Source organism: Vicia villosa, linkage group LG4 (genome assembly GCF_029867415.1).
Source record: "Vicia villosa cultivar HV-30 ecotype Madison, WI linkage group LG4, Vvil1.0, whole genome shotgun sequence".
NCBI lineage: Eukaryota > Viridiplantae > Streptophyta > Magnoliopsida > Fabales > Fabaceae > Vicia > Vicia villosa.
The window spans coordinates 132,968,823-132,983,113 of record NC_081183.1 but is presented as its reverse complement, the minus strand read 5'-3'; the positions used below and the strand labels follow the sequence as shown (position 1 = coordinate 132,983,113).

The following is a 14,291-nucleotide window of genomic DNA, read 5'->3' as shown; positions in this document are numbered from 1 at the left end:
TGTTGACCTCATTTCTCCCACTGATGGGCCTTTTTGTAGTACCAGAGGAAGAGGCTATTTGAATTTTTCCATTTTGAATGCCGCTTTCGACACGTTCTCCAGTCAATATCAGGTCAGTGAAACCTGATGATGAGCTTCCCAGCAAATGACTATAGAAAGGGCCAGTTAAAGTGCCCATGAACATGTCGACCAGCTCGCGATCAGATAAGGGTGGTTGAACCCTTCCAGCCATATCTCTCCATTTTTGTGCATATCCTTTGAAACTTTCTTTTGGTGCCATGGACATGCCCCTTAGTTGAGTACGGGTTGGTGCAAGATCAGCATTGTATTGATACTGTTTGTAAAAAGCAGCAGCTAAATCTTCCCAGGTATGAACTTTGGTACTTTCCAGCTGGTAGTACCGTTCGAGTTGTGTACCCGACAGACTTTCTTGGAAGAAGTGAATCCACAGTTTGTTATCTATTGTGTGAGGTTGTATCTTCCTTACATAGGACCTCAGATGTAGTTTTGGGCAAGAAACTCCAACATATTTCGCAAAGATAGGAACTTTGAACTTTGGAGGGATAACAACATCTGAGATGAGTCCCAGATCATTGAAATCTAAGCCAGGTATTTTTTGTATCTCCATAGCTTTCATACGTTCCTCCAACTGCTGGTACTTGTCATCATCCTGTTCGTCTCCAGAATGATAATCTTCTTCATTAGAAGAGAGAGAGGGTTTGGCAGAACCCTGGTTGCTGTGATTGTCTCCTTGTTCACCATCACCGACTATTTCAGGGATCGGTGGCTTTTTGAACTTTTTGGCTGGGATTTTGATCTTTCTTTTCAGTTGGCTCAAGCCTACAGATCCTTTGGGCTTCTTTTTCTTCTTGGTCATCAGGGCTTTCAGTTCTTGTTGCCCCTTTGCCAGTTCCAGAATTGCCACTTGAACTTGGGCGTTCTGTGCTTCGAGATTCTTGATGCTTGTTTCAGATTCCATCTCTTCTGACTGAAATAAACAGCGAGGAGATGAGAAATCCGTCATGTGAACCTGTTATGCAATGTATATGAATGAAATGTATATGCAATGAATTATATGCAATGAATGAAATGTATATGCAATGTTTTCAAGGATCTTAGAGTTTAGATTTGTTAAAACAAAAGAAAAACAAACATTTGTTAGTCAAACAATTTATTATTATTTTTTCTTCTTTTTTTTTTTGCCTCATTCGGGCTTACAAAACATAAATAAATAAAGAAAATGAAGGATCCTTCAGGTCTCCCATGGACGCTTTCTCTTTGCACCCAGGAATGTGTTGATCTGCTGTTCTTCTTGGAGTTGTCTGGTGAGCTCCAATAATCTTCTCTCATAGTCTTGACAATATGCTTTGAAGGTATCTCTTTCCTCTTTTAGTTGAACCCAAGATTTTTGCAACTCTTCCAGGTCAGTTGGCATATCCGGATGTAGAATAACTTGAGGTTCGTCTCCTTCGGCTTTCGGCTCAATAGTCACAGGTAGAATAGCGGGATAGGGCATGATGAGTTTCTGAGCATGAGCCCGAACCCATCTGAGGTAAGGTTCCATAGGAATAGAATTCCATTGTCCCAAAGTTTTGCTTTTTATTCTATAGACACTGCCCCACGCATGTATAAACCTTCGTCGGTGTCTATGGGAATCATCCTCGTAATCAAACACAATGCCACGGATAATCATGTCATGAGGACCGTTGCTCCGTGCATATCCGAATTGGCGTAAAGCTAAAGAGGGATTGTAAGTGATGCCCCCTTTGATGCCAAGTAGTGGCACATTAGGGTACTCTCCACAATGATCAATGATAGTAATGTCTCTTTGAAAGAAGTTGTTCCACCGGATATCTGAATAAGACAAAGACATAATCCTGCGAGACCATTGCATCCTTTGTTCATTTCTCAACACTGATCGGGGAAGATGAAATGTAAACCACCTAGCCAGTAGTGGTATACAGCACATGAGAGTTCCTCGTCTCTTCATGGTACGAGTGTGTAGAGAATGTAGAATGTCTCCCAGCAATGTTGGTACCGGGTTACGGGTTAGGAAAAGATTGATAATGTGTACACTTATGAACTGGTCGGGATTAGGGAATAAAACCAACCCATAGATCAAAAGAGCCACAACCTCCTCAAAAGCTGGGTAACTTTTGTTTTCTAGTAGTAATCGAGCCTTTTCCATTAAGAACTTAGCAAGCAAACCCTTAACTCCACTCTTTGTTTCCCAATTGGACTCGATTTCTGACTTTCGCAAATGTAAAGCAGTAGCAATGGTTTCAGGTTTTGGAATCCTTTCTAAACCAGTGAAAGGTAATTGATTTCGAATAGGTAATCCAATTAGTTCAGAGAACTCTTCCAAGGTGGGTACAAACTGGTAATCAGAAAAGGTGAAGCAATGATGTTCGGGATCAAAGAACTGGAACAGGACCCGTATCATGTCTTCTTCAAATTTTGAGGTAACCAAATGGAGTAGGTGACCGTGCTTTTCGGTGAATTGAACATTCCTGGGGAATTCTGATACTAAGTTTTTCAGTTCAGATGGTACCGTTGAGATGTTGATTCGGATGTAATCTCTGGTGGCGGGAGCCATTACCTGCAATAACAAAAGGTAAACTCTTTGATCCTTGAAATGATTAGTGAAAAAATGATATGCTTATGATGCTTATGATGTTATGATGTCAAACATGTGGCACACAAAAAAAAATCAAACAATAGCCTTAAGTTTAAAGGCTTGCATGAAGCTGATAGGTGATACCCTCCCCACTGAAGTTGAGTTGGTTAAAACCTGTCCTAGAATAGTATTCGGGTTCTATGATCCTTGGAGGTAACATCTCAATACGGCGCTCGGACGGCCGATCAAAATATTCCTCGAGGATAACTAACTTCGATCAACTTCAAAGCTAGCCACTTAATAGGCCACAAGTCAAGTTCAACTAAAAGGTTCTAAGACAAATTAGTGTTTAATGACATTTCGGAAGCCTAATATACTCCTTGATCGTTTTCAAGGGACATCAGTATAAACCAAAGTATCGCACTAACGGTGACTACCAGATCAACCGTATCGGTACATGCCGTACAGTTTCCTTGGTCTATTGTCACATACTTAAGGTATCTCGAGATTCGGGTTAGAATCTTTCACACAAGCAAAATACCCAAACAACCTTTTGAAAAATAGAGCAATCAAGTCAAACAATTGAAAACATCAGAATGATCTATTCTCTAAAGGTAACCCCTTTTGAAAACATTTTGTTTTTTAAAAAGTATCCCCAGCAGAGTCGCCAGTTCTGTCGCGCGCTCGGTTTTTTGCCATACCTCTCGCGGAGAGATACGCGAACTGACTCTTTTTGTTTCTGCTTTTGTGCTTGAAAATCAGAGAGTCGCCACCGACCTTTTATTTTATCCAATTAAGGAAAGGTTTATAAAAGAAACAGAAAAAAGACCTTTAAGAAATTATGGGTAAGGGGGTAGGTTATACAAAGGGAAGGTGTTAGCACCCTTTGTATCCATGGTTATCCATGGGCTCTTTAATTTGCTTAGCTAACTTGTTTTCAATTACTTTTCGATTGCCTTGAAATGCTTGTATGTGGTTCCAAATACCTTTGTAAATTGACTTTGTAATGATCCTTGTGCGGATGTATACAAAGTGTTTTTATCTTTCAAAAGATGTTTTTGAAAAAAGAACGTTAACTTCGTAATGATCCTTGTTTGGATATATACAAAGTATTGTCTTTTTGAAAGTTTTATTTTGAAAAACAATGATATATGAGAGATTTGTTTGTTTTGATTTGAGCAAGCAAATTAGGAGATCTACCCTGAGTTATAAAGTCTTTATCCTATTTCCTTTAAAAATCTATCCTTTCACCGGATATAAACAAAAGTTCGATTTTGCGTTTGAAATAATAGAATTTGATTTTGATTTTGAAAAGAATGAGAAAGGGATTACCCTAAGAGGTGCAAGTGTGATTGTGTTTGGATTCAGATATTTTATCTTTGAAGTTAGTGATCTAACGATTCAATTTTATCTTTGGCATACACGCAGTTTATATGTGCTGGAATTTAAAATGCGGAAATGTAAAATGCGGAAAGTAAATCTACGCTATTACATCGATTGTGCAGGAAATGTAAACTACGCTATTTACATGAATTTGACAACCTATACATTTATCTAGGAATTTAAATTGCAAGGAAATAAAAGAAATGTTTTTGGTTTTTTATGATTGTTTTTAATTATAATTAATGCATGATTAATTAAATTAAAATGAGAAAAAAAAAGATGAAAATAAATTTCAAACCTAAAAATTAAGTTCAAAATATGTTCAAAATGCTTGTTAACTAATTTTAAAACAAAACTAATTTTTTTGGGATTTTTGAAATTGATTTGAAGTTTATTAAGTTAATTAACACATAATTATATAAATAATTACACAAATAATTAAAACTTAAAGAGAAAATTATTCTAAATATGTACAAAATTAGCCTATAATATATAAACTATATTTAATATAAAGAACAAAAATTTTATGATTTTTTGATTGGTTGAAATAATTAAAAAGCAAATATATAAATATAAACTAATTCATTATGCAAAATATTTAAATTATGAAGGAAAATAAAATATTTTTATATCAGAAAATAAAATATTATTTTAGAAGCCTAAAAATATTTTTTGTGTATTTTTTGGATTTTTAGAATTATTTAAACTAATTTTGCAAAGAAATTAAAATGAAAATAGAAAATAGAAAATAAAATAATCAGGTGTGGTATTTAAATGAGGTCCATGTTATGGAGACTGTTTTGATGCGTTGGATTGAGAGTTAATGAGATCAGATGGCTCAGATATTGAGGGCACATGGAAAGATGATGGAAAGCGCACATGGGAACCCAGGATTCAAAAATACTGGCGCGCGCGTTCTATCCAATGAGGTGAGGACACCTCATCATCTTCAACCTCCAGCCAGCACATTTAACAGCATTTTTATGAGAAAAGCGCTATAATAGATGTGTTCTAAACCTGCAAAATAGCGAATAGGGTTAAACCATAACATAAATTTTTCGCGACATGCTCTTTTGACTGGGTTTTCTCTCCTGAATTCGAATATGGCCTTAGTTTCTTCTAATTTTGCTTGTAACGGAAATCCCTAAATAGGATCTAAGAACCCTAAAAATGGTAACCTCGTATACAAGCATCCAAAACTTAATTAAACTTCTAGAAATGATCAACACATCAAACTAAACTCAAATATATGTCTACATCTTGCTAAGCATGCGTGTATGATCAAATACAAGTTGATTTATGTTTGAACAAACCGTGGCTTGTGGGGCTCGATTTGTGAGGTTTTGATACTTTAAATTTACTTGGACAAGTTCAATGAAGTTCAGAGATGATGTTTTAATGCTTAGTTTGTATTGAAAATGACTTAAACTTAAAATTCGAATTTCAAGTTTCTTTTAATTTTTACAAGTTGTTACAAGAGTGATATATGCCTATGGGAGCTTCTAAATTCGTCCTCTTTTTTTTGCTGAAGTGATATAGCCTTTATATAAGCATTGAAGTGCTTATAAACTAAGCTAAGAAGCATTTATGTCTTTGTTGAATTCTTGATTTCTTTAATATATCAAGCTTGAATTTTAAGCAACCATGGCTTAATTTTTCCACACCTCTTGCCCTAGGCCTGCTGTACTTGCTTCTTGCTGCAGAATTGAGTCAATTGTGGAGGCTTTAGCTTAAGATTAAAGCTACATCATTATCCTTCCATTTTCCATTTTCAATTTAATTTTAAATGGGATAAAATTAAACCAAAAATGAATAAAAATGATGTGGGATTTTCTTGGTCGTGGGAGGCCCATTGTATCATGGTAAACATGTTTGAACTATGAAAACTTGGCCCCATTTGGAAAAAATACATTTTTGAGCAATGTTGGTTTTATGCATTTTCCCAAAATTTAGCCAACTTCAACAAGGTATAAATCCATCAATTTTTGTCATATGAAGGAGATCTTGCACTTTTTGGAAACCTCAAAGAGTCCTCTAACCAATGTCTTTGGTCTCATGTCAAAATGATTTTTGATGCTCCTTGTGTATCCTTTTGAAAAAAGTGTCTTTTTGTTGACTTTGAAAATGACCTGTAATGTCTTGGTTCATATTTTTCAAATGGTGAACCTAATGACCATGGGACCAATTGCATTTGAAAGATAATTGAATTTCCTTCAAAATGAGATTTGGTTTGAATTTTTTGGATGAAGGATGAGAGACTCATGACCAGTCAAAGTTCAGTTGACTTTTTAGGAGAAAACCCTAATTTTGAATCTTAGGGTTTTGTTGATTATTGATCTTTCCTTGATGAATTATGATCATCCAATGATCAAATGATGAATCCTTTGACAAAATATGGATGTTGACAAAAAATTTCATTTTTGACTGTCTGTTGACTTTTTTGGTCAAACGGGTCGTCTGTTGACTGTTTGAGCTGCAGACGGTGCGTCTGAGTGAATTGAAGTTTGAAAATTTGTATGATAGTACTTTGAGATGTATTGAGGTCCATGAAATCCATTTGAGGTCTCAAAAACTTGCTTCTCCTGAAAAAACAAGAAACCCTAATCAGGGACTGTTTGTGTAGGAGACAGTTAAGCGTACCTGATTTTTGTGCAGTGCTGAGTCTCTGCTAATCATGTGATATTCAGAAGACTTCTAGGACAAAAATCTTGGAATTTTGAAATGCAAAAGTTTGATTTGATTGATGGTACAAAACACAGAGAATTGTACTGTCAGCAGTTTGACTGTCAACTGACTATTCAGGCATGTAACAGTTAGAGTGAAAAATCAACAGTCAAAGTTAATTTTCTTTTTGTTGTTTTTGTTTTATGTGAAAGATGAAAGTTTATTTACATGACTTGTTAAAAAACACAGACATAATAAATAATTATTATTTACTGTACGCGAGCAAAATTACCGATAGTAACCCTAAAAATCATTTAATGCACAGAAACATAAATATTTGACTAGCAGAAAACACACAAAATATTATCTGAATAATTAAGCAACAATATGACAAATAGTACAACATTTAATACTGACAGTACAAACATTACATACTATAATGAACGGTACGACGAGTAAACGGTACATTTAAGAAAATAAGAGATACGGCAAACTTTAAGAATGACGATTAATAACCCATGCTATGACCAACAGAAAATAGATGATCGGGAGTGTAACCATCGCAGGTCCACATTTTTCAGGACTATGTAGACAGAAGAAGGACATGATCACCGTAGCAATGGTGATGACCATAAGAAAACATGTTTCCATCCGCTTCGCCATTTTGCCGGAGAGGAAGAGAGAATGGATATGAAGTAGAAATTTGAGAAATGATTTAGAATTTGATGTGAGATTTTATGAAAAAAATGAGAGGTATTTATAGAATGAAAAGAGGGATAGAGACGTTGGGGAATGAAGTGATTCCGTACAAAAGGAAAATTTGAGTGGAAGTAAGATTTGAAAGAGAGTGTATGATAGTGTTGGGAAAAAGAGAGATGTGTAGAATAAAGTTAAGATTTGATTTTTGAAAAAGAGATTTGAAAAGAGATTTTGAAAATAATGGAATATAGTACAAAAGTTAGTGGGAAACAAAAATTAGTAATAATTTACTTGTTTACTAGTACAGTCTGAATCCCGGACTCTGCGCCTGCAAAAGATTTAATTCTGTACCAATTGCGTCAGTACTATTTATCTGTAAACAAATATCAAATAAATAGCGTGTGTGAAGCAATAAACAGTACTTGGCGTTTGCGTAAGAATAAATTCAACAGCAAGCCAAAATACTGTATAAGAAAAAATTCTAAAAATCAAGTATTCATAAATCAGGATGTGAAAATCCAAGATTATATGAAACTCTTAATTTTTAGATTGAAGTTTTCTTGAAAAAAGATGCGGGAAAATTTTGGGGTATAACAGAGTGTCTCTATCTCCTTCAGAAAAATTAGATGAAAAGGAAGGAGCGGTATGTAATTGACAATTGTGACGTTGTCTTTGATGGTATTCTTTGGAATCAGATTTAGAAGGGTAACATCTTAGGGAAGTAAGAGAACATGTTCTTCTTCAATGACCGTGTAGTCAGTGTTGTCAAGAAGACTCGAACTGTTCTTCATCGTGATACGTAAATATTTCATCATTAGCTCAGGACAGGCCTTTTGTGGGTCAAGGTGGTACATAATGCATGGGTCAATCGTTTTGATTCTCTGGAGTCATTCACTATATTTTTACAATATCTTCGATTGTCTCTAGACAACCATCAGTAGGTCCCATAGTAATGTGTTTGTTTTGTAAGTATGTATTAGTAGCTGTGAACAATTAGTTTCATGCATGTCAACCATTGATGAGTGCACAAGAAAAGAGAGAGAAACTGAATGTTAAAGAAGAAGAAGAGTGCAAGTCTATATTGATCAATCTCAAGAAGCATACATTGATTACATTGGTAGTTATATAGCTATCTAAGATAAGAAGTTCCAGCTAACTAGCTAACTGTCATAACAAACTTATTTAACTAACTAACTAACCCTAGAAGGTTAGTTATTCATCACACGTGGCTTTGTCATTCACAGCCCCCCTCAAGCTGGAATGAATATCAATCATTCCAAGCTTGGATTGAAGATGATTAAAAGGACCTGGATGAAGAGATTTGGTGAAGATGTCTGCAACTTGTTCTTGATAGGTAACCGACATTATATGTATTATACCATCAAGGACACGTTCACATACAACATGACAGTCTATCTCAATGTGCTTGGTTCTCTCGTGAAACACAGGCTTTGCAGCAATATGCATGGCTGATTTGTTGTCACAATAAAGAATAATGGGCAAGGCAGGTGGAAGATTAAAATCATTGAGAAGTGAGAGTAACCATATTCCTTCACAAGTCGCGTGAGCTAATGCTCGATACTCAGCCTCGGATGAAGAACTGGAGATTACAACTTGCTTTTTGCTTTTCCAACTAATGAGGGAATCCCCAAGAAAGAAGCAAGTGCCAGAAGTGGACCTGCGAGTGTCGGGACATGCCCCCTAGTCTGAGTCAGAAAAGCCAGTGAGACGCAGGCAGATGAAGACTTGAATAGGAGACCTTGGCTAGGGTTGTGCTTGAGATATTTAAAAACATGAATTCCAGCAAGCATATGCTTGTCTGTAGGATTGGCAAGGAACTGAGAAAGCTTACTTACAGCATAAGCTATCTCAGGTCTAGTGTGCGTGAGATACAATAATCGACCAAGGAGGCGTCTGTATGTTAAGGGCTCAGAAATGGGATTACCAAATGTTTGATGAAACTGGATATGAGGCTGCATAGGTGTATTGCAAGGTTTTGCACCAAGAAGACCAGCATCATTGATGAGGTCAAGAGCATATTTTCTTTGGCATATAGAAATTCCTTGGGCATTACGAGCAACTTCAAAGCCAAGGAAGTATTTGAGAGTGCCTAGATCTTTGATGCTAAATTTAGCATCTAATAATGCTTTGATGTTAATGATCTCTTCAGGATCAGTGCCTCCAAGTACCAAATCATCAACATAGACTAGGATGATAGTGAATCCTGAAGCTGATGGTTTGGTGAATAAGGAATAATCTGCTTTGGACTGTAAGTAACCAGATGCTATGAGGGTGTCAGACAGCTTAGTGTTCCATTGGCGGCTAGCCTGCTTTAATCCATATAAGGATCTTTGTAGTTTGCATACAAGACCAGGTTGAGGGAGTTCCAGACCTGGAGGAGGCTTCATGTAGACTTCTTCAAGAAGATCTCCATGGAGTAAAGCTGTATTCACATCCAGTTGATAGAGAGGCCAATTGGAAGCTGCTGCAATTGCAAGGAGAACTCGAATTGTAGTCATTTTGACCACAGGGCTGAAAGTATCTGTATAGTCAAGGCCTTCAGTTTGTGTGAAGCCTTTAGCAACTAGCCTAGCTTTGTATCTCTCAATAGTCCCATTTGCATGAAGTTTGACTTTAAACACCCATTTGCATCCAATTGATTTGTTCTGTGGAGGCAAATGCACAAGTAGCCATGTATTGGTTCCAGTCAGAGCAGACAACTCAGCTTTAATGGCTTTTTGCCAATTAACATCAAGCATAGCAGTCTCATAGGATTGTGGTTCATGAATGGAGGAGAGATTTAAAACAAAATGTTTGTGGTCAGGAGACAAAAAATTGTAATTGAGTGCATCAGAAATAGGATACTTACATGTGGAGGATGATGTGGACCCAGCTGAATCATGCTTGGTGATTGTATCTGATAATAGTGTGCAATGGTAATCTTTAAGATATGAAGGTGGCTGAGTATGTTTGGCAGATTTTGTGACAGGATTAGGAAAAGGATTAGGATCAGGTGACGAAGGATTAATGTTATGAACATGTGATGCAGGTATAGGGGAAGCTGACTTGGGAAGAGGAGAAGGATTGACACTAGGAGCAGGTGAAATGTTGGAAGGCAGTTGGGGAGAATTGGTTGGCTCAGTCATGAAATGATGATCAAATAAGTCATCCAAGGATGAGTTTGGAGGTTGTTGTGTAGAAGTGTTGGAATGAGAGTTAGGTTTGTAGGGAAAAATAGTTTCAAAAAATGTGACATCTCTAGATAGGAAAAGTTCCTTGCATTGAAGATCAAATAAGAGATGCCCCTTGACACCTGGTAGAACCACGATCATATGATCTGAGTTCGATCTCGGAATCCCTTTGGTTTATACCCTAAGTAGATACATTTTCTAGACCTAGCATCAAGTTTCTTTCTGTTAGCTTTCAGGGTAGTGGCATAGCATAAGGAACCAAACACTTTCATATAGGACATGTCTGGAAGGGTGTTATGAAGAACTTGGTAGAGTGACTTGTGCTTTAAGAAAAGAGTAGGTAGTCTATTGATGATGTGAACTGAGTGACTAACAGCATGAGCCCAAAAAATGTGTGGGAGATTGGCTTGAAATAAGAGTGCTCTAGAGATGCCAAGAATGTGTTGATGTTTCCTCTCAACAATACCATTTTGTTGAGGGGTACCAACACAAGAAGTTTGGTGTGTGATGCCAAGTGTCTGATAAAACTCAGGAATTTTAAATTCATGACCATTGTCAGATCTGATACTTTTAACTTGGCAATTAAATTGTGTCTTAACCAGGGCTATGAAAGATTGGACAAGTTTAGAAGTTTCAGATTTCTGTCTCATGAGAAATAGCCAAGTAAATCTACTCTTATCATCTACAATAGTGAGGAAATATCTAAATCCCATCATGGAGGGAGTGGCCAAAGGTCCCCATATGTCCATGTGGAGAAAATCAAATACATCCTGAGATATATGAGTGCTGTGTGAAAAGGGTAATCTCTTTTGTTTGGCATAAAAACACACATCACATGGTAAAGTAGGGTTGACAGGTTTGATAAAAGGAAAGATTTTATTGAGTTCAACAAGTTTTGAAAAAGAAGTATGACAAAGTCTTAGGTGCCATAGGCTACAATTGGAAGAACTATTTACAGGTACATGCACATTTGAATTAACAAAATGACTAGGTGGATTAGGGTACAAGGAAACAGATGGAGACTTGAGGAGATACAATCCACCATGCAGTTCAGTTGTGCCAATCATCATCTTGGATGATAAATCCTGTATGACACAATCAACATCAGTAAACATAAGTTGACAATTAAGGTTTTTGGTTAACTTGGGAACATAAATAAGATTCAAAGCAAAGTCAGGCATGTATAAGACATCTGTGATATAAAATGATTCAGTAAAATTTATGGTGCCTGAAAATTTAGTGGTTACAAGGCTACCATTAGGAAGTTTGATTGTGATAGGATTGATTTGTTTAATGCACTGAAAATAGTTTTGTGTAAAGCATACATGATAAGTTACCCCTGTGTCAAGTACAATAATTTCAGGATGAAAGGAATTTGGAAGAGCACAAATGATACCTAAACTAGGATTGGTTTGTGAAGTAATGTGATTAATGCTATGAGACTGTAAGTTTGATGCATCTTGGAGTAAAGCCAGCAAAGCTTTGTGCTGCTCAGGAGTAAAAGCCAATCCAGGGTTTACCTATGCACTAGCTTCAGAATCATCACTTGGATGAGCATTAGATTTGTCATGTGAAGTGGTATAATTGTTGACTGTACCATCTGGTTTCCAATTGGGAGGATAGCCATGCTTTTTGAAGCAAGTATCAACAGTGTGATTTGTCATTCCACAATGAGTACAGACACGATTACCTCTACCTCTGCCTCCAAGGGATCTTCCACCACGAGAATTACCTCTGCCTCGAGAATTACTTATGGATTATGGATCACGATTAGTGCTAGGAGTGGCTAACACTTTTGGTTCATCAAGAGGGATGCAAGATTGTCTTTCTTGTTGAACAAGCAAAGAGTAAACCTTGCTTATGTTAGGCAGTGGATCCATCATCATAATTTGAGATCGAATTGCGGCATACTGATCATTCAAACCCTTTAAGAATCGAATAACTTGATCACTATCTCTGTAGGTGCGAATCTTAGTGATAGCACAACATGTAGGATCACAGTCACACGTAGGAATGGGACGAAAATTATCTAACTCTTGCCACAAGATTTTTAACTTAGTGTAATAGGAAGAAATAGATGTGTCACCTTGCTTTAAAGTGCAGATTTCTTCCTGTAGATCAGAGTTGCGAAAAACATCACCATGATAGAATCTTTCCTTCAGTTCAATCCACATGTCAGCTGCATTTTCAATCCAAAGAATGCTTTGAGCAATTTCATGTTCTACAGAATTCTTGATCCATGACATGATCATGGTGTTGCATCTATCCCAAGAAATGGAATTGAAATCAAGATCTGATGGACGAGGAAAAGCACCATTGATGAAGTGAAGTTTGTTCTTAGAACGTAGCGCCATTGTCATGGAACGAGACCAAGAATGATAATTGCTGCTTGATAAGAGAGGAGTAACGAGAACCAACGCCGGATTTTTGTTTGGATGCATGAAGTATGGATTGAGAGTATCATTTTGATACCCTTTTTGCTGATTGCGAAGAATGGTTTCACCATGAACACTACCTTCTGAGGACGCGGACATGGTGATAACGAAGGTGTGGAGTTAACGAACGGAGAAGAAGGAGATATGGAGATTGAGGACTTGCAAAGTGCAGCGGAAGAAAGGATCACATGTCGATGATACCATGTGAACAATCAGTTTCATGCATGTCAGCCATTGATGAATGCACAAGAAAAGAGAGAGAAACTGAATATTAAAGAAGAAGAAGAGTGCAAGTCTATATTGATCAATCTCAAGAAGCATACATTAATTACATTAGTAGTTATATAGCTATCTAAAATAAGAAGTTCCAACTAACTAACTAACTGTCATAACAAACTTATTTAACTAACTAACCCTAGAAGGTTAGTTATTCATCACACGTGGCTTTGTCATTCACAGTACCAAAGGGGTCGAGGTGGGTGGTGCTTTAGTGCCTCCTTGTGTGATGGTAGGCGGTAGTAGGGTTTCCTCATTTGGTATGGATATCACCTGAGCTGGGAGATGCAAATGAGAAGTAGGAAACAACTCAATTGTTGGAGGTGGGGGATCGATGATCCCTGGTGAAAATAGGACATTATGAGTCTGTTGTTAAGTTTATGCTTGACCTTAATGACTTTACTAGCTATAGATCAACGAGGACATTTGGCTTTTTGAGTAATTCTTTTGTGGTTCACCATTCCGACGTTGATTTATGTGATAAAATGACAAATATTTCCATAGATGACACCAATGAGTGTAGTCTAGGGGTAAAGATGAAAATTTGTTTACACCCTCCAAGATTAGTCTGGCGTACGGGAGAAGTAGTTGCAATACTCTGACACTCAAGTGATCATCGATAGTAAGAAGTATTTTTAGGATAAAATTGCTTGTACTTGATTTCACGTCTTACTTGTCTTACTTTCCTTTTTACAATAGGGTTCTAAAGTTTTGAGAACATAAAACCTTCTATGCATAACATTTGTGTTAAAAGAAATGGTAGTTTGGATATTATTATGCAATCATGTTTGTCTTATGATTAAGTGTTTCTTCCAAGGCAAATCCATGTTTATTCCTAAGGCGTTAGAACCTTTCTTGAAATCATAATTAAAATAGTGACGTCTTTGGTCTGATGTCAATGGTGCGTTGTCTTCCTTAAAAATTTGTAGCCCTTCAAGGTTTTGGAAGAGGTTTCAAGAGGCTAAATGGTTTATGAGTTGATTGTTTGACAGGAGATGCACGCACACTCAGATTCCATAACATCTT

General features: G+C 36.8%; 1 protein-coding gene across 1 annotated transcript; it reads right to left on the bottom strand.

Annotated features, from left to right (window-relative positions):
* Positions 1-12,311: 12,311 nt before the first annotated feature.
* Positions 12,312-13,088, bottom strand: LOC131597896 (uncharacterized). Its single transcript, XM_058870555.1, has one exon. The coding sequence runs from the start codon at positions 13,086-13,088 to the stop codon at positions 12,312-12,314; it is 777 nt and encodes a 258-aa protein (XP_058726538.1).
* Between the last annotated feature and the right edge of the window lie 1,203 nt (positions 13,089-14,291).

What these genes read in the sequence shown, in the direction of transcription:
- LOC131597896 (XM_058870555.1), bottom strand. Translation starts at nt 13,088, where the DNA reads ATGTCCGCGTCCTCAGAAGGTAGTGTTCATGGTGAAACCATTCTTCGC.